Below are 18,144 nucleotides of genomic sequence, written 5' to 3'. Positions count from 1 at the left end.
GGGGACGGGGGGTGTCGGCCGTTGGCGCTGCCCGCAGGGGAGCGTCGCGCTCGGCCGCCTGGCGAGGAGACCCCCCCTTCCCGGCCCGCCGCGTGGTCTTCGCCCGGCGCTCGCGGGGGGCGGGACGGGGCGGCGCTGCCGCCACCCGCCGGCGGCGGGAGGGGGAGGGGCGGCGCGGGCAGCTCCCCCCCGTGGTGACAGTTTCTAGAAGCACGTCCCGGCGTCCTTTGCGCCCGCAACATGGAGGAGCTGACGGTGGAAGTGCGCGGCTCCAACGGGGCCTTCTACAAGGTAGCGGCGCGGGGGAGCCGGCGCCGCCGCCGAGAGGCGGGGGGCGGCGAAGGCAGGGGAGGGAGTCGCGCCCAACCGCCTGGGCGCCGCTGCCGGCGGCCGTTGGGGCAGCGCCAGGCGGCGGCGAAGGGGGGGGCGGGCTGGAAGGTGTCTGGGTGTGGCGGGGGCTGCGGGGGCCGCGCGGAGGGACGGGGGGCGCTGCGGGAAGGCGGCGGCCGGGGAAGGGGTGATGGGGCGGGCGGGTGGCGGCCGCGCTCGGGGCGGGCGCGCGGAGCCGCGCGGCGGGGGAGCCGTTGGCGGCGCGCGGGGGTGGGGCGGATGCGCAGCGCGGGGGGCGTCTTTAGCTATTCTCGGTTTTGGTGGGGGGGGGTATACAATTTTTCTGAAAAACTGCTGTGGATTGGGGTTGAATGCGGTGAATTTGGCCGAAAAATAATATATTTTTTGAATAATTCTTTAAAGACTCCGAGTTTATTTGTGTCACCCGAAAGCTTCCTGCACCATCACCCTGCCTGGAATGCCAGGATATTACAGGATCAATGCAAAATACTCCCAGCTGTCGCCCGTCAGTCATTTCCCTTAAGCCAGGCTTCAGATGTTTAAGAATCCCAGCTCTTTTTATGGCAAGAGCCTTGTGCCCTCCTTCCCAGGAGGCTGGTTGCAGCCTGCATTGTGAGCGCTCTGGGTAGCGCTGTTCAGAGCGCCGTTAATCTCGGGATTCTCCTAAGACATCGTGCCTGGCCGCATACACAGGGTGACACTGCACGCCTGGCTCGCAAGGGGTGGGGTGGCGGCAGCAGCAGCTCCCTCCCCCAAATTTCTTTTTTCTTCCAGCTGTGCGTTTGCCTTGGAATTTGTGTGGCGGACATAGGGAATCTAAAGGCAGTTGGTGCTTAAAGGATTGGAACCAGCTGACCTCTGTTGGGTGGCTTTATTTTTTTTTCCCCCCCATTTTCTAACTGCCTATCTATCAAAAGACTGAAATAGGGGAAACTCCTAGAGGGGAAGAATGTAGTAGGGTTAAACTAAATCCACTTGCTATGTGGGTTTGTTAGATTTTTACCAAAAATCAATTTATATTAAACTTTATAAATTAAATACATTCTCAGTGAAATATCAGTACTACACAAAAACACACCTCAGGATCATTTGTCTTTAGAAATGAATACACCCCAAAGACTGTTTTTTTATTTATTTTAATCCCCCTATCCATTAGTAAGTCCAGGATTTAGAGATACTTATTTTAACTTTTCCAGCCTGTGGTGCTGGGGCAACTTTGTAAAACTGGATTAGTTGATTTCTTCTGCTTAAAAGGAATGTGTGACTAATGGGAGTATTAGAAGGTATGCTGAATTCTTGGGTTGAAAGGATCTCTGTGCATAGAATTCATTATAATAAGCCTGGTTTAAAATCTGCAGTGATAATGCCCTCTTCTAAATTGTTGAGAATTGTGAGGCTTGGATTAACACCATCATGTGTTCAGCAGCGAATGGTGGTTAACAGAAGCGCATCTTTAAATCAAAAATGGTCTTAATGGCTCTCAGATGTATAAAGTGGATGTTTAATCTAGTGGCTGCATCTTCACAGAGAATCTGATCAGGCTGGAATATTTGGACCCAAAATAACCAAAGACCCATCTGATCATAAATCAATGTTAAAAGAATATGCCCCCATTCTTCCCCAAACTGTATAAACGAAACAAACATTATTTCGAAAGATTCTTTTTGGTTGTTAAATATAATGAAAAAACTGTCATGGCTCCATCTTGTGACTCTTGCTCTTGAGGCTATGGGCAGGATTTGAAACAAAGTATTAACTACCAGCAATTTTCTGCTAAACTCAGGGAGCGATGGAGGAAGTTCCTTCTAGTGAGTATCCTACTGGGGATGTTGAAAGTGATATCCTCATTTATAGGAGTGAGAGTTAGAAATGAATTGCTTTCCCTCGTGTTGTATAGAAGGTGGCAAAATGGTTTTTTTGGAAGGGAAAAGTGGAATTTAAAAAAACAGGATGAAATTTGAGGTTTTCACCAAAAGTGAAACCTCACTGAGGTTTGAGGTTTTAACCTGAGATTCTTTAACGCTCCATACCTCTTATTAAAGGTGAGAAGATTCCTGCTATGCCAAGATAAAAACCTAAATCATTATGTAAACAATTACATAAGAATTTTTTAATAGCTTTTAATGGGTTAATAATAAGGTCTGCAGTTTAGTTGTAGAATGAATCTTGTGATTAAACCTGTTGGAGTTTCAGCACGTCTCAGAAGTTGCTAGAGGAAACTCATAAATGATAGTAAATTATATCCTTTTTAGGTTCTTCTGTTTCTTTATTGTTTGGCCTTTCTTTCAAGAAAATTCAATTTTAACATCGAATCAGTCATCTGTATGTTACGCTTATTATAAATTAATAAGTAAATGATGGTCTTTAAAACACTTGAAAAGTCCAGATATTTTTCTCATTGCATAAATCCACAGACAGTAAGGCCTGAATTTTTTGATGGTTTGTCTTGTGTCTGAAGTGACATGGGCTAAATTTAACCTTGAGTTATGTACTTCCACACCAGTGTTAGGCTTCTTCTGGAATGAACAATGCAGTCTGCAGAGCAGGTCTGTGTGAGGGTCTTCAACAGTAGACAATAGACTGTATTTAGCCAGTCCCTGCAGCTTCCAGATCTTTGTATACATCATGATACTGAGCATCCATTGTTTGAGAAACCAGGTAACAGGGATAGGGCACAAAGTGGGTCTGGCCTTGTGAAGAAGGTAGGGTTTGTGTGGCAGAAGAGGGAGAATAGGCTGGTGAGCCCTACTGGTTGGGCATCACTTAGACACTTTGAGGATGAATAGGTCGATGCTCTCTAGTAGTTGAGGAAAGTGCTGCAGGTTAGTTTTTGCCTTGGGGACGTGAGAGCAAACTTACTAGGTGCAAGGAACTGGCCGGGGAGGTGATGAAATTTGGAGCATTAACAAAGGTGGGAAAGACTTTTTTTTGTTGTTGTTTAAAAAAAAAAAACACATTTGGATTTCTTTGAGGATATGCCAAACGGTGAAATGCAGCCTCATCCTGAGCTGACTGCAATGTTTTCAGGTGCGGTATGTTTGCTTACATAGCTTGGCTTGCAGATTCAGAGTTTACAGTGAAATGATACCAAGATAGATACACTGAATATCAGATAACTTACCTGCAGGGAATCCTTCCATGGCATCTAAATGACTATAAGATTTACATTTTAATTCATCATTATGGGATTTGCATGTGAAAGCTCACTTTGCAGTATGTGGTATGCCCTTGTGCTCTTCCTGTTCTAGAGTGGTAGCTGCTTGGAGAATTCAGAAGAAGATACAAAAGTACATGATAAAAACATGGATTGGGATTGAATTCTTGACCTTCAGTTTACAGGTTTTAAAGTGCTTCCTTCTTGATCCGTTTCTCCTTTGAGAGGCCTGGTGGTTTTGTTAACAGGAGTTGGAATATGCCTCAAGGTAGAGAATAGCCAATGTATTCCTAAAAGAAAAAAAAAAAAAGATGAAAGAAGTACATAGCATTTTTTCTCCGCAAGTAGAATATAAAAGCGTGATAACCTGTGTGAGGGAAAACTGCTAGGTATTGATAAAAATATTGTGGTGAATGGAATGACTTCCTTTTTAAGATCTCTTGTCATGGTCAGTCTTTATTAAATCAAGACTCATGGACTGGGAAACTTCAGACATTTTAAAGTTTTACTGATCTCTTGGAACTTGTATAGACTGCTGTGTGAAATGTATGTAGTCATTGCTGTTGAAGAACTATTGCTTGACCCTTTTAGGGTCAGTCTGAAGAGAAAATCTTTCCAAAGTTTTGCCCTTTGGGAATGTCTTACATATAGAGAAAGCACTACAAACAATTTGAATCATTTTAGTGCTTTATAAATAAGCCTAAGCCAGGAGATTGAGCCAAAATTTTTGCATAGCTCTTATTGAAAACCCTTGAATATTTTGCTTATTTCCATTCACTACTGTAATTATTATCTGTCATAAGTTAGATTGAGGTTGTTGAAAATGGTAGTTCTTGAATTATTTCTTACATGATTTTTGTTCTAATGTTTGTATTTTGCTGCAAGCTCATCTGTTTTATTGACTTCTTGTGTAAGCAGGTGCAACTAAACATTTCTAACGAAAAATAATTTTCATTTTTTAAACTATATATTTTTTTGGTCTTGTGATTTGATTGTTTGCAGCTTTCTTGCAGTAGCTTTGATATCCGAGTGGAAGTAGTATGTGATATATCCCCTTGTAATAGTTACGTGGGGCTTTTGTGCTACATGAAATGGTTGTCTAAGTTAGTTGCAGATACTAACAGTTCTTGGTTCTTAAAGGGCTGGTAATTGGATATAGGCTTCTTGACCTTTATGTCACTGATTCAGAAACCCTCCATGGTACTAGATGCCAAAGCATTTAGTATCTGAAATTTGCTCAGCAGTAAGGTGTATGTGACTGAAAAGTCAACGTGGTTACTATCTTTGGAGGCACTACTTGTAGCTAAACTAACAGCATCTCATTTTTAGTTTGGACTGTTGTGGCTGAGATACAGTTAAGACAAGACAGTGGGATGAAGAGGGAATCTAAGACTGCTTCTGTCTGCTGTACAAGTTTTTAGGACTTTTCCTGGCATTTAAATAAAGCAGTTTTCTCTGAGGTCTTTCTGTAAATCTTGGTTTATTCATTATATTACCAGCAGATCCTAATCCATGAGCAAAACGCAAGTGAAAAGGAAACTGTGTGTGAGAGAAGTGGCCTGGGTTATGTTAGACCCTTCTTTTGTTATGAGATGATGAAGTCTTGGCTTTTGATGTAGACAATCCTCTTCTAATTTCCTTCTGTGTTTGTTCCGACATGGCCTTGTACCGAGCTTGCTGAATCTGTGCTCTCAAACCTAGGCTAGTCCTAGCTGTTTTAACTCGTGTCTTGTGGTGGGAGCCTGGTTTCTGCCAACTCAGGGGCAGACGCAGGTCTGTATGAAAGTGCCTGGCGAGCCAGCCAGCATGACATTAATAGCCTGTAGTACAGTATAGTGTCCTGTATGTATCGTGAACGGGGCTGCAGCAAGCAGGGCATACATGGACTTTGAAGAGGTGCAGCTTGCAGTGTAATCTGAGTGACTGACACCAGGGTCTGGATGGGCCTCATCAGAGGCCTGGCACAGTGAAGTCACATATCTTCCTTTCCTGTCCTCTAAATTTTCATATATGGGGTAAAACGCTTTTAAGGCTTGTTACATGTAAATTTGCTTGATATTAGAGATTGCTGTTTATGATTCCAATATATTTATCGATGAAGTGTTAGTGACTTGCTAGTTTGCTCTACCCTGTCACTTCTGTTTGGAATGAGACATGTAAGGAAGATGGAAAGAACTCGAATTTTGGCATTGTCTATCCTTAGTCATCGCTGTGAAATAGAACTTAAGAAATGGAGTACTTTTCTCATTAAAGCAAAAACTAAGAAGATACATTGCTAATTTCATAGAAAATGTTTTTGTCATAGTATCAGATACAACTAGTACAAGTGTGGAGTACCAATAAATTTATATAGGTTACCTCTTTGATTGAAGTACCTCTCTGAAATGCAGAGTTAAAAACATGAGCCTTAGTCCTTTGTGGATTGTATGTTCAGGTTTTTCCCCAAAATGCCTTGTAAACTTACAGTAATATTTTTAATGTATAAATAAATCTGCTTTATTCTGCAAAGTATTTTCTCAGGTTCAGGACAAAGCTGTGAACATTTTTCTAATTGTCTTTAGGTGTCAAATTACTTGAAGATTGCAGTAAATCTCTTCCTGATGTACGTGAAGGAGATAAGCTTTTCTTGCTCCCTCTATGAAAATTACCTAGTGTTTTCCAGATCAAGTGTTTCTTCGAAGAACGCAGGAGAACCCATGTTTTTATTTTCTAAGGATTATGAAATATACTTATGTCCTGATCTGTAATGGGGTCTTTAAAGCATTAAGTAAATGATAAGAGCGATTAGAAGAGCTGAAGATTCATTCCTATTCTGCAAACTTTATGTACGCTTCAAACAAGCTTTGCCACCAAAACATTCCAGATAGAAATAGAGGGGACTAGGTTATTTTTTAAAAGTTAACATCAGCCCTTATTAGTTTCCTGATCTGATTTGTTGCACAGGCTTAATAAGAATAGGAACAGGTGATTAGGAGCAGGGGTGTTAGGAATGTGTGTTTTGGTGCCTGTGTTCATTAGAATTTGTTGACCTGCAGCCTAAGACATAGTCCTCAAACTCCTTGCACAGAGGCCTTCTGTTCAAAGGAGGACTCTTGTGATTGTATCTGCTACAGAATCATGTAAGGGAATCAACAGCAATGAAGTGCTCACAAAGGCTTTAAGTCCAAATTAATTTCATCTTTTTTTCTAGAATAAGCTTTTTTAAAATATAATATTCAGAGGTGTCATTTAAATTGGCAATTGAATGAGCTGCAGTTTCCAGTTTGTCTTAAACCATAGATCCGTGGAAATTATGCAGTTTCTTACGCCAGAGCTTTTATTGATGGTGGATGTACGTGTGATACCTAGAAGAAGAATCTGCATCCTGTCAAATATGAGATGCACTCTTGAAAACCAGTGTTCTGAACAAGCTGCAAATCTGCACAGTAGAATGTATTTAACTGCACAAATGGAGCTCTTGCTGTAGCTATTACCTTCTTTATTTCAGTCACTGTTGACTAATCTAGCTATATCTGTGATATGACTGAGTAGCATAAGAGCTATTTCAAGGTTCATACATTCATTCAGACTATAAATAGTCAAAGGTGAGTGTTTAGTATCTTACAAAATTTATAAGGCAAGAAGATTTTAAAGCATAGTATAATACATGTGTTTTTTTCCTCAAAAAATCAAAATACTTTGGAAATTTTCTGGACAGTTTCATATGATGTAGTGTGTTATTCATGTGCTAATAATTGCTAGAGGTGCTTAATTTTTGTATTATTTTCAAAAATGAATGCAAATGTTCTACTCCCTTGCCTGAGTGTTTGCCTGTTGTTATGTTTGGGGTTGTATGACTGTCTACTGTCAAGTCACTTGAGAAGCCCCATTTTAGCCCCACATGATCTAAATGTAAAATTTGGTGTGAATACCACTTGGAGTTCTTCCTACAGAGAATATGTTTTGTGATGCAAAGAGCGAGAGTCCCTAAATATAAAAATATTCAGGGAAAATGATTTAAAGTATTGCTGTTTTTTTTTGTTTGTTTGTTTGTTTTTGAAAATCAGTGGTGTTATTTCTTCTAGATTTCAGGCAAATTTGTTTGACATCTATTATGCTGTTTTTATATTCGAATTTCAGTTGATGTCTAGTAATGTTGAAGGTAAACGTCAGGGCTGTAAGTAGCAAAGAAATAGGCTGCTCTTTTTAGTTTTGACAGGCATAAATTTTGGCAGTCTTTTTGGCATGCTTCGTGGTGGTAGTGGTTACTTCAAGTTGTAGGACGAATGAACTGAATAGTACTTAAGGCTGCTGTGCATCTCTCTTTGGAAGTGTTTTTCTTTTCCAGGGCTATGGAGGAAGTTTTCTGTTAGGAAGAATTAAACTTTAGTTTTTTGTGTTATAATTTTATATGTCTACAATTAGGTGTTGGTCAGACCCTTTTGGGTTTCACAATAACATTTTTTTTTAAATAATTATATGATTTTATATTTTACTTGTATTTTTGTGACCTCAAGTTCGTTTGTGTTAAATATAATATTGTACCTGCTTTGAGTTGAAAAATTCCTGGATCCCATGTAATCTGTACTTACTTTTTTTTAATCTTATTTTACAAGTGTTTCTGTGTTTGAAGCTACCACTTGTGCAGTGTCAGCTGTGAAGTCTGCCACTAGTCATATCCTTGCACAACTGATTTGCTCTACACTCTTGGGGTGCAGTTGCCAGTTAATTCATGGGATATAATCTCTGAAGCACCTTTCCTGGAACTTCTGTTCATGCAGCTGTAGATCTCTTACTCCTTTAAAACTAGTTTCCTTCTTGGTCTCTTATGCTTGAGCTAATACCATGCTGCAAAGAAAGTGGAAGTAGTATAATTTCTGTTGTTCCTTTGTATGTTCTTTTTTTGGCATTGGGCCTCCCTTTCTGAACGAAAGAGGTGCAAAAATTTTGTTTATGCATGCATGTTTAAATACAGGCATATGTATCAGGTTGTTTGTTTTTAGGTTTTTGAGGTAGTCGCTGCGTGCTTATAGAAGTCCATTGTTTCTTCCAAAGAATGAAGGGGGATTTTTTTTTTTCCTCTTTTGTTTCTGGGAAGATGATAGTGTTTTTTGTTTGTTTGTTTTTTTTTTTTTTTTTTCTCCTCTCTCTCTCTCTATCTCTCTCTCTTTGTCATAGACTTTTAGGTAGTTCTTCCCTCATCCCATGAAGTCCTGCAGGTCATTTGCCATATTGTCCCCACTTTTTGGTATATGGAACCTGATATCACTATGTATTGTCTGTAAGGCAAACTGGTTTAGCAGACCCTATTGCCAGCTTTTATCCACCAGCAAACTGTTAAGAGCGTTCCGAAGGAAAGCTTGGGGTTCAACTTTCTCAGAGAAGAACATCTCTAAGGTGCTACTTAGCACTGTATTTTGCATTGAGCTAGCTGTCCTGGGCCTCTACCTCTCACATTATTCCCGTTAAACAGTTGTGCCTATCTGTGAATAAAAAAAACCTCCCAAAGTTAGTTTTGAGTTATAAATATGGTAAAGACCAATTTGGTAATGTGAAGCAATTCACATGCATTTCTTAGAATGACCAACTCTAATATTTTAGCAACCTTAACACAAGCAGGGTGATTGTGCTTTGGAAATTGGAATTATTATTTGGAAGTTGAAATGACAGTTTTGGTAATGTTCTCATTTCAGGTTAAACTGCAGTTCCTGTAATTTTTTAAAATCTTTTTTATTTTGCATGTATTCATCTAACAAAAATGTTTCTATTTTAGGGATTCATCAAAGATGTTCATGAGGATTCACTCACAGTTGTATTTGAAAACAAGTAAGTCTTTCACAGAAGAATTAATCATTTGTGTATCTTTTTTGTTTTGACCTTCAGTGGAAGTGGTTTTCATTAGAGGGTCTAATTTTAGAAATACAGACTCACTATTGTATTCACCCTCTCCAGAAACTGCTTTCATGAATGGCTGTTGTATCAGAAATTGATGTATCAGTTACTGCTGTTGATAGTCATTTACATTTTTCTTTGATATCTTTAGTAATGCCCGTAAATTTGACAGCCAAGCTTTGTTTTTCTGTGTGTCTTTTTGATTGGTTGATTTTTGTTTTTCTGATTAATTTTGGGTGCCTGATGTTCTGCTTTGGCACCTGATGCACAGAAGAAAATCACTGGAGTACTTTAAGCAATTTATATTTATCTAATTTGGGGAATGCTGTTCAAAGTCCAGACAAAGAGAAAGTATCATGACCATGAGTGTGTGTGGGTTTGTTTGTTCACTTTTTTTTAATATCCTATTTAAATAAAATTAGTTCCCAAAAAATTATTTCTGAGAGGTAATTTTTGAGATGTGTAACCCCTAGAGAAAGTATTGTCCATGTGGCCTTCTAAATTTAGTGCAGTTACTACATTAACACAGCAGTGGTACTAGAGACCTGTGGGGACAACTCCTAAGGTTATCCAAGGCAGGGTGAAGTAGAAATGAATATTTACTTCTGAAAGTGCTGTTTAACATTCAAACTAACACCATGGACGGCCTGAGAGATTCTAGGAATAAATAAAGCTACTTTGGGATCCACATTCTTTACTGTTTCCCTTAGTATGTGGAGTTCCTAAAATTCTGTCGACTTCTGATGTGAGAATAGTTACTAGAGTCTGCCAACACCCTTTAGATTAGTCTGAGCGTTTCTCCAAGAAAAAAATGATGGGTAGTAAAGGTAATCCTGGCGATGATGTGTGTATGCATATAAACAATGTTATATAATCCTAGGGTGTATATGTGGATATGCGTGCCTGTGTATATGTGTAAAAAAGAAATAAAAGAATAATCCTAGGGGTAGTCCTATAAAATCCAGTCTTTGTTTCTGTCTAGGCTCTTTTTTCTTTTTTTTTTCTTTTTTTTTTTTTCTTATGAAAAATGGTTAGAAAATTAAGTGGCAACCTTAACTTGCCCAAGCAGGTGATGGTGGAAGCTGCTTCTGCCTCCTGCGTTTTCATGTGCTAAAACAAATGGGCAGAACTTCCCCCAGAAGGACCAGAAAACCGGAGGGGCCCTTCATTCTGTTCTCCACCTGAGAACATGTGACATATCTTCAGTTTAACATTCAATGCCTGTGTTCTTGTTCTTTATGCTAGAGGCTTTTTGGGGCAAAGCATATATATTTTTTTTTTACATTACAGTCCAAGTAAACTAAAAGAAGTGCCCCTGGTTCACAGCAGGGTCTAACTGTTGGCAAACATCTCTACTGCTTACTATCCGTGTCACTGATGTGCTTTATAAAATGTTTGGTGGGAGCAGCCATATTCTAAATAGGTTGGGTTACTGCGTTGATACTGAATGCCTCTTTTTTAAACGAAGACAGGTTTTTCGAGAAAGTATATACACCATTCTAGCCAACTTCTGTGATGTAAATCTGATAAATTACTCTCTTTCCCAGTTAAATTCATAAGGGCTTTAATAGAATCAAAGTTAGAAATAGTGTAATGTCCCAAGTGTATATCACTCTACTGACAGTGATCAACTCTAGCAAAGTAAACAAGTCTGCTGTGCTCATGGCTGTCTAAATTGTCAGTTTGCATTTCTGCTGTTGTTACTCAATCTTCACCTACTGTAAAGTTCCCAGAACGTGTGTGCTAACAGAGACTGGTAATGATACAGTGTTGTAGCTCTGGCAGTTACTGGTTTGTTGGCAGATAGACTTCATTTTTGTGAGTGATGTTTTCGGAATTAGTTAGTTGGAGAATGAATGCATGAGGCTCAGGAAGAACTGGAAACTTTTATTGCTGTGTGTTAGTGAATATTGAGCGTCGAGGCACAACTTCACAGGCCTGTTGGAATTTCAAATGGCCACATTGGAAGAAAAACTTATTTTTGCTTGAAGTGGTTTCTTAACTCATTATTTGTACCGATACTTGGGGTGATTTTTTGGCCTATCGGGCATTAGCCCTATCTGATTTCTGTGTATAATTTGCAGTCAGTCAGGATTACCTTTCTTTGATTTTTCATTAATGAGTTCTTGTAATTTTGGACTCTTTGCCATGAAAATTTGTATAGTTATTCTGAAAATTGAACCTTCTCTACTCTTCCACTGTTCTAACAACAAAAAACCAGTATCAGAATATCATTGTATAGATGATAGCATCAAGTCTCTATTGGTCCCTGTGCTTTTCATAAATTGACTTCCTTCAGGTGATTAAATATAAAAGTAAAACTGGCTTACAGCAATTTCAAGCCGGTTTTGCTGGAGATAAACGTCTCTTGAAATCACAGCGCCTCATTATAAGCAGCATATAATTTGGAAGTTTTGCGTAAGCTCCCATTTGCTAGGTTCTTCAACAAGTCGCAGTTGAAATTCTCATGAGAAATCCAGTCAGCTCAGTGAGCTGGAGCGATTTGTTCGCATCGTGTTGTTCAATTATGATTATTACTTGCACAGATTCAAAACTCAAGTTTTATGTACTCTGCCATTAGGGACTTCATTTTGTCCTGAGGTGTTACGACTTGTCATTGAAGTGGTAACGCTGAATTTAGTGACCATTGTAGTTAAAACAAAGGGAAATTAATTGCGAGTGATGTTTCTTAGCAATTTCTACCATATTTCATAAATAGAGATTTAAATACCATTTTATGACCAGAATAGCTTCCAACTTCAACAAAAGTTATTCATAATCCTGATTTTTTTTTGACATTATACTGTAATTAGAAAAGAAATGAAATATGTTATGACAGTAACTGGAGCATCTTGATTAAGTTGGACACAGTAGATGTGGATCGTCATTTCAGAGAAAACTTACAGATGTATTTATTCATCTTGTACGAAGTAGCAGAAGTGCTATTTGTGCTTGTTACAGACCTTTCCACTGGCTTCAGCTGCTCTGTCTGCCTGTTTAAAAAATACGCAAAATGTTTGTGCTTGTACCTAATGACAACTTTTTGATTAAGAAGTCAAAAAGTATGTTTCGAACTGGCTGTTTGCCAGACGGTTACTGAGGAATGGTAAAAAGCTTGTAGACAGAAGTAGATTCTGTTAAGGTTTGGAATCAGATTTCCCTGGAATACTTAAAAGACCTGCTGTAAGCAGATGAAATGTTAGGCAGGTGTTGAATGAATGATTGAGCTTCATGGCTGGACTGCAAAGATAGTGTTACATCTGTATGAAGACTTTGACTTGAGCAGTTGGAAATTCTTTCAAGTGTATCATGTAAGAGCCTCCTCGCTGAGAGGTTATAAAAGCTCTTTGGAGGAGCACAGGCGTTTTTCATATTTTGAAGTTAATTTAAAAAGAAAACCGTTCTGTCATTAAATACTCTTCCAGATTTTATTTTTATTATCTTGACATTTTTTGTTTGTTTGTTGCTTTGCTTATAAGTTTTATTTTTCAGCACTGAAGAAATAGACGTGATGATATGTAAGAGTGAGATGGAGCTAAACTGAAAAGTTCCAAAAAGAAGATCCTGTAGGAAAGCAACAGGAAAAATTGTCGTTGCCCCCTTCCTCCAATTCTTTTCATCATAAGCTTAGTGAGACCTTGGTGAACTCATGGAATAATGTATAATGTCTGTTCAACTTCCAGTTGGCAGCCAGAGCGCCAGGTACCCTTTAATGAAGTCAGATTACCACCACCACCTGATATCAAGAAAGAAATCGGTGAAGGAGATGAAGTGGAGGTGAGATTATTCAGATGTTGACTCATGACAGAACTGACCATCCATTCAGGGCAATGATGATGATTGTAGGTACATTAGTGTAAAGGTTTAAGGTAAATCTTAAAGATTTAAAATGTGTCTAGTGGTGGGTTTATGAGGCCAGTGCCTCAAACTGAGAATTGACATAGAAAGCTGATGTCAGTAACTAAATAAAAATGTGTTAATTTTCTGCTAGTCTTTTGAAAAATGTCAGTTTTTGCTTTCAATTGGCCTTTTTGTAAAATTTCAGGATTTTTTTAGAGAAAATTAGTAATGGATTTTTTTTAAAAAATTAAACCTAAAATTTAAAAATGCTGGAAACTTTTCAGAATGCAAAGAACTTACGGAATTTTCCACTTTGGATCTGGACTGCAACAGTCAGAAATATTTTGATGTATGTAAGCTCTAACTTGATTTTTAATTCCGATTAAGTATTTGATAGGAAAATGCTTGTTAGGAGATTGTGTGAATTAGCATTTTACACAGAAGGAGTGTTAATTAGAAATTATGCTTTAAATAGTGAAATTAGAAGGTACCTCTTCTGTCTCCAGTTTGTTACAGTATCTTTCATAATTCTCAGACACTAACTTTCTGACATCCTTAAAATGGATAAGTTTCTTTAAGATACCGCTATAATTTTAAGCCAACAATCTAAGGAACAATGTGATAACCTACAGGCAAATAACTGTAGGAATGTCTAAGGAGTGATTGAAACCTGATGAAACTAAAGAAAAGCTGACAATTTTGCAAAGAATTTCTTATATATCTGACCTTGCATTAACTCTGTGGGATTTTTTTGAATAGGGAAGATGCAGTCAATCATATGACAACTTGGTTCATTTCAGTATTTCTAGGTACATTGAGGAAGCCAAAGACATAATGGAAACTTGAATTGTGAACATCCTTCTATGCACAAATGTAGTGTGTTAAGACAATATTTGAATTTACTGAGGAATTGGCATTGTTGTTGTGTTGCTCTACTTATAATGTGTTGTCAATAAAAGTCAGTGGAAATTACATGAACACTGTTGTGCAAAAATAATGAACATCTATGCAATAAGCACATCATACTGGATAGCTCTCATTTTATACAACAGTGGTTTGGCATTGTACTGACTGTAGTGTTCTGTTTTTTGAAAATTTGAAAAGAAATTGAGGTCATCTTTCCCTACTATTCATCCAGGCAATGGAATTATACATACATGTACTTTAAATGTTTTTTTTTGGTTTTCCATTCAGGTTTATTCTAGAGCAAATGACCAAGAACCTTGTGGCTGGTGGCTGGCAAAAGTTCGAATGATGAAAGGAGAGGTAAATTATTTAAACCTTGCTGGTTTTATGCTGTTCTGTGAAATATGGAAAAAGTGAAAGTTTCCTGTAGTGAAGGAATTCTGGGTGAAGTACAGCCAATGCAGAAACATGACAAAACTAAACTAGTTACAAAGTTACAGATTTGAAGTTAAATGTATACTTTTGTGTCTGTGTGCCTGACATCATCTGTAAGACTTTAAATTGTTGACCGCAAGAAAATACAGCTTCTTCATAGGAAGGGTAATACTTTTTGTTACTTTCATGGTGTTGAATTCCTAAAACCTAACAAGACACGATTGAGACTAAAATTATGATGTCTAACTTCTGATACTGTTTTTAACAGCTGTCAAGAAAAAGTTCTGCTGAACTCCATAAGGGCAAGATGGTGGTCTAAAGATAATTTCAAACAAACAGTTATCAAAGAAGGATTTTATGTTCTGGCCCTTGTGAGAGAACAGAATGTTAAATAAAGAATATTTACACATACTGATATAACTGAATTGTTCAGTTGGTTCTGAACTGCTTCTCTTGCATTCCCCAGAGTCTAGAATTTTCTTACTTATTACTTTGCTATTACATTTCGTTAGAAACTGTTTTCTAGATTGCTCAAAGTAATATTCTTAGTATATGTAATTTTGCTTTACTACTTACAAAAAGTAGTAAAAGAAATGTTTTAAATCATATATTTAAATTTGCATTTGTTAAATTCTTTGTTCTCCAGTATTTTTGGTAGGGAACATGAGTTTCCATCCTCAAATGGCTGGTACCTTATTAGCAAATTTGTCCTACTAGGAAGTGCTTGAAGAAATCAGCTTTTATTTGTCAATCTTTAATATGGTTTAATATTAAATTCCTTATGTTGTTTTGTTTGGTAGCAAATAAATGGGAAATTGATGAATCATATTTCTGATGATTTGCTTTGATTTTTCTGATAGCCAGAATTTAAAAGCTTGTGGTAATTGCTCTTCTGATTTCAGTTGCCTGTCATTTTGTTTTTCTGTTATATCTATTTTCAGTATGCTTCAGAGCAGTTTTATATGATTAGGGAAGAAATAACCCAAATATAAAACTTAAAACTGGGAAATAGTATGTGGATAAGTATGTCACAACTTCAGTGATTTTCACACATTTCTGTGAAGAAAGCTATATTTGCTTCCCTGTCAAGTATTTCTTTAGGAAAAATCGAGTTCTAGTTAACGTTCTGTGTTCTGGAACCTCAGCTGAGTTGCTCCATTAGATACTGGAGAGTGGTGGGAAATGGAAAAATCAATTAAATGTGTTTTGGGGTGGAGGGTAGAGATTGAAATTGTGCTGGTGTGGTGCCCTGCTTATTCACGTAGAACCGTAGCACTGTGTCAGCTTAGATTTATGCCTTAGTCGATATGTGTTGTGCATTTTTTGGTGGTGGTCATGTTAGGGGGTCTTTGTCGTTCTTAATTGAAGTTCTCAATTTAATTACAAAAAAATAATTTCTTCCGCAGTTCTATGTCATTGAATATGCTGCTTGTGATGCCACTTACAATGAAATTGTCACTTATGAACGACTCCGACCTGTGAATCAAAATAAAACTGTCAAAAAGAACACCTTTTTTAAGTGCACAGTGGATGTTCCTGAAGATCTCAGAGATGCGTGAGTATCTCTGCACTCTTCAATGTAGCTGTTCCTCATTTCATTAGCAGCATTTATGGCATGTTTTCTGAGAATATTCTTTCAAGTATGCTACACCTGTAAATAAGCTGAACAGCAGTACTATGAAATGATGAAGCAGTAATTTATGTTAGTAACTGCTAGTGACCACAGTTTAAATTATGTCCATGTAAGGGGATGGGAAATTGCAATTTCTGAACATTCTTTGCCATGGAATACTGAAATATTCCTGGTTCTCATGCTGCTGCTGCATGGTCTGTATTGATGTAGCTTGCTGAAATAACACTTAACCGTTTCTCTTTAGGTGTGCTAATGAAAATGCACATAAAGACTTCAAGAAAGCTGTAGGAGCGTGTCGAATTTTTTATCATGCCGAAACTGGTCAACTAATAATATTGGTAAGTAATCTATCACTATAATTCTTGCATGAATTTTCAGTATGCTGTTTTGGGGATGTATACAGCCATCTTTACTTTTGTGCGGAAAGTCACGTAACTTGCCAAGTTATGTAAATTGTGAGAGATTTTAATGTAAGTTGATGTCTAAAATGCATCTTCTATGGCATTCCATTTGAAAGGGCTGTAAATATGTATACAGCCTAAATCTAGGAGCAACTTACAGTCTCTCTTAATCTAAAAATAACAGCGCCCTTCATAACAGTGCAGTTCTGAGTGCAGGTTCCTCAAACTGGAGTTTTCTGGAGCAATAAATTGCTCCTGTGCCATATTACACTCTGCTCTTCAAGCTGCAGCTGGGTTCCCTATCAAATCTACCTCAGTTCACTTGCATTGAAACCTAGATTTGAACTGGCAGGTAGACAGTGTGGATGAGCAGGGGGCTGAGAGCCTGAATCAGGAGGAGGGATTTAGCTGGGTGTTAGAAGGTAAAATGACTTCACCAAGCACAGGAATGCTTAGTTGCTTGTTGCACTTAGATTCTTCTGTAGCTGTTTCGTTTGATTGCATAGATGTTCTCCAGCATTAGTTTCTTTTCAATTCTGTTTACTGAATATTCAATTGTCCCCTTGATCTGACTCTCCAGACTTGGATTTCCCATGCTTATTTCTTTACCTCCCCTACTGATGCAGTGAATGACACATGTCATGGTAAATCGATAGTTTGTTTTATCCTAGGAACATCATGGGGAAAGACTTAATGTGTAGATCTAGTAGCAGAAATAAAATTTGTGTAAAAGATGCTGTGAATGAGGAAAACAAAATTGCTAGTTTGTGAGATATTGTTAATTTTTTTTTAATACTGTGTTTTGAGGAAAATCAGCATCCATGTGATTTCCTGAAATCTAAATCATCATCTAAGCTAAACTCTAAACAGGAATAAGTTCCTATTTTTGTCCTCTTGGTGTGTATCGTCTTAAAAATGAAACTTCAAATCCTTTTTGTCTTGTAGTCTGCCAGTGAAGCAACAGTGAAGAGAGTGAATATATTGAGTGACATGCATTTGCGCAGCATTCGTACCAAGCTTATGCTCATGTCAAGAAATGAAGAAGCTACAAAACACTTAGAAGTAAGTCATAACTTTGAGTTTGTTGCTTGAGAGTGAGCTTCTAGCCGACCTTTACATGGTGTGCATGTGGATGAACCTTGTTTTGTTTTCTCTTCAGTGCACAAAACAACTTGCTGCAGCATTTCATGAGGAATTTGTAGTCAGAGAAGATTTAATGGGACTGGCTATAGGAACACATGGCAGTAACATACAGCAAGCTAGAAAGGTTCCAGGCGTTACCGCAATTGAACTTGAAGAAGATACTGGTACTTTCAGAATCTATGGAGAGGTAAGGGAGAAATTTTCTATAACCTTAATAAGCACTTCCTTTTTTTCCCGGAGAGTGGGGAGAAATGCCTACAGCTAAGAAAAGGAAATAGCAGAGTTCTCTTTTGAGTGCCCATATGCATACTCAAGTTGCAGGAACCTGTGCTGCCGTACTTGATGTTAGAGACGATATTGCAGTGGTGGTGCCCGCAAGATGTGTTCTGTCCTAAGCAGTCCATGTGCTG

At 38.3% G+C, this 18,144-nt stretch overlaps 1 protein-coding gene across 6 annotated transcripts in view; it reads left to right on the top strand.

Moving 5' to 3' along the window:
• The first annotated feature begins 165 nt into the window (after nt 1-165).
• FXR1 (FMR1 autosomal homolog 1) overlaps nt 166-18,144 on the top strand; it is a 31,680-nt gene continuing 13,701 nt past the window's right edge. For all 6 annotated transcript variants that reach the window (XM_088523878.1, XM_088523877.1, XM_088523876.1 and 3 more), the window contains exons 1-8: nt 166-291; nt 9,258-9,310; nt 13,060-13,153; nt 14,411-14,482; nt 15,964-16,112; nt 16,435-16,528; nt 17,537-17,653; nt 17,751-17,921. In XM_088523878.1, coding sequence (XP_088380004.1) covers nt 241-291; nt 9,258-9,310; nt 13,060-13,153; nt 14,411-14,482; nt 15,964-16,112; nt 16,435-16,528; nt 17,537-17,653; nt 17,751-17,921 — 801 coding nt within the window. In that variant the 5' untranslated portion in view covers nt 166-240. The remainder of the gene's footprint in view (nt 292-9,257; nt 9,311-13,059; nt 13,154-14,410; nt 14,483-15,963; nt 16,113-16,434; nt 16,529-17,536; nt 17,654-17,750; nt 17,922-18,144) is intronic.

This window comes from Tinamus guttatus, unplaced genomic scaffold, assembly GCF_059628265.1.
Source record: "Tinamus guttatus ecotype Peru unplaced genomic scaffold, ASM5962826v1 Tinamus_guttatus_pri_ptg000198l, whole genome shotgun sequence".
Taxonomy (NCBI): Eukaryota; Metazoa; Chordata; class Aves; order Tinamiformes; family Tinamidae; genus Tinamus; species Tinamus guttatus.
The sequence above is the reverse complement of the archived record's forward strand: the minus strand, read 5'-3'. Positions and strand labels throughout refer to the sequence as shown.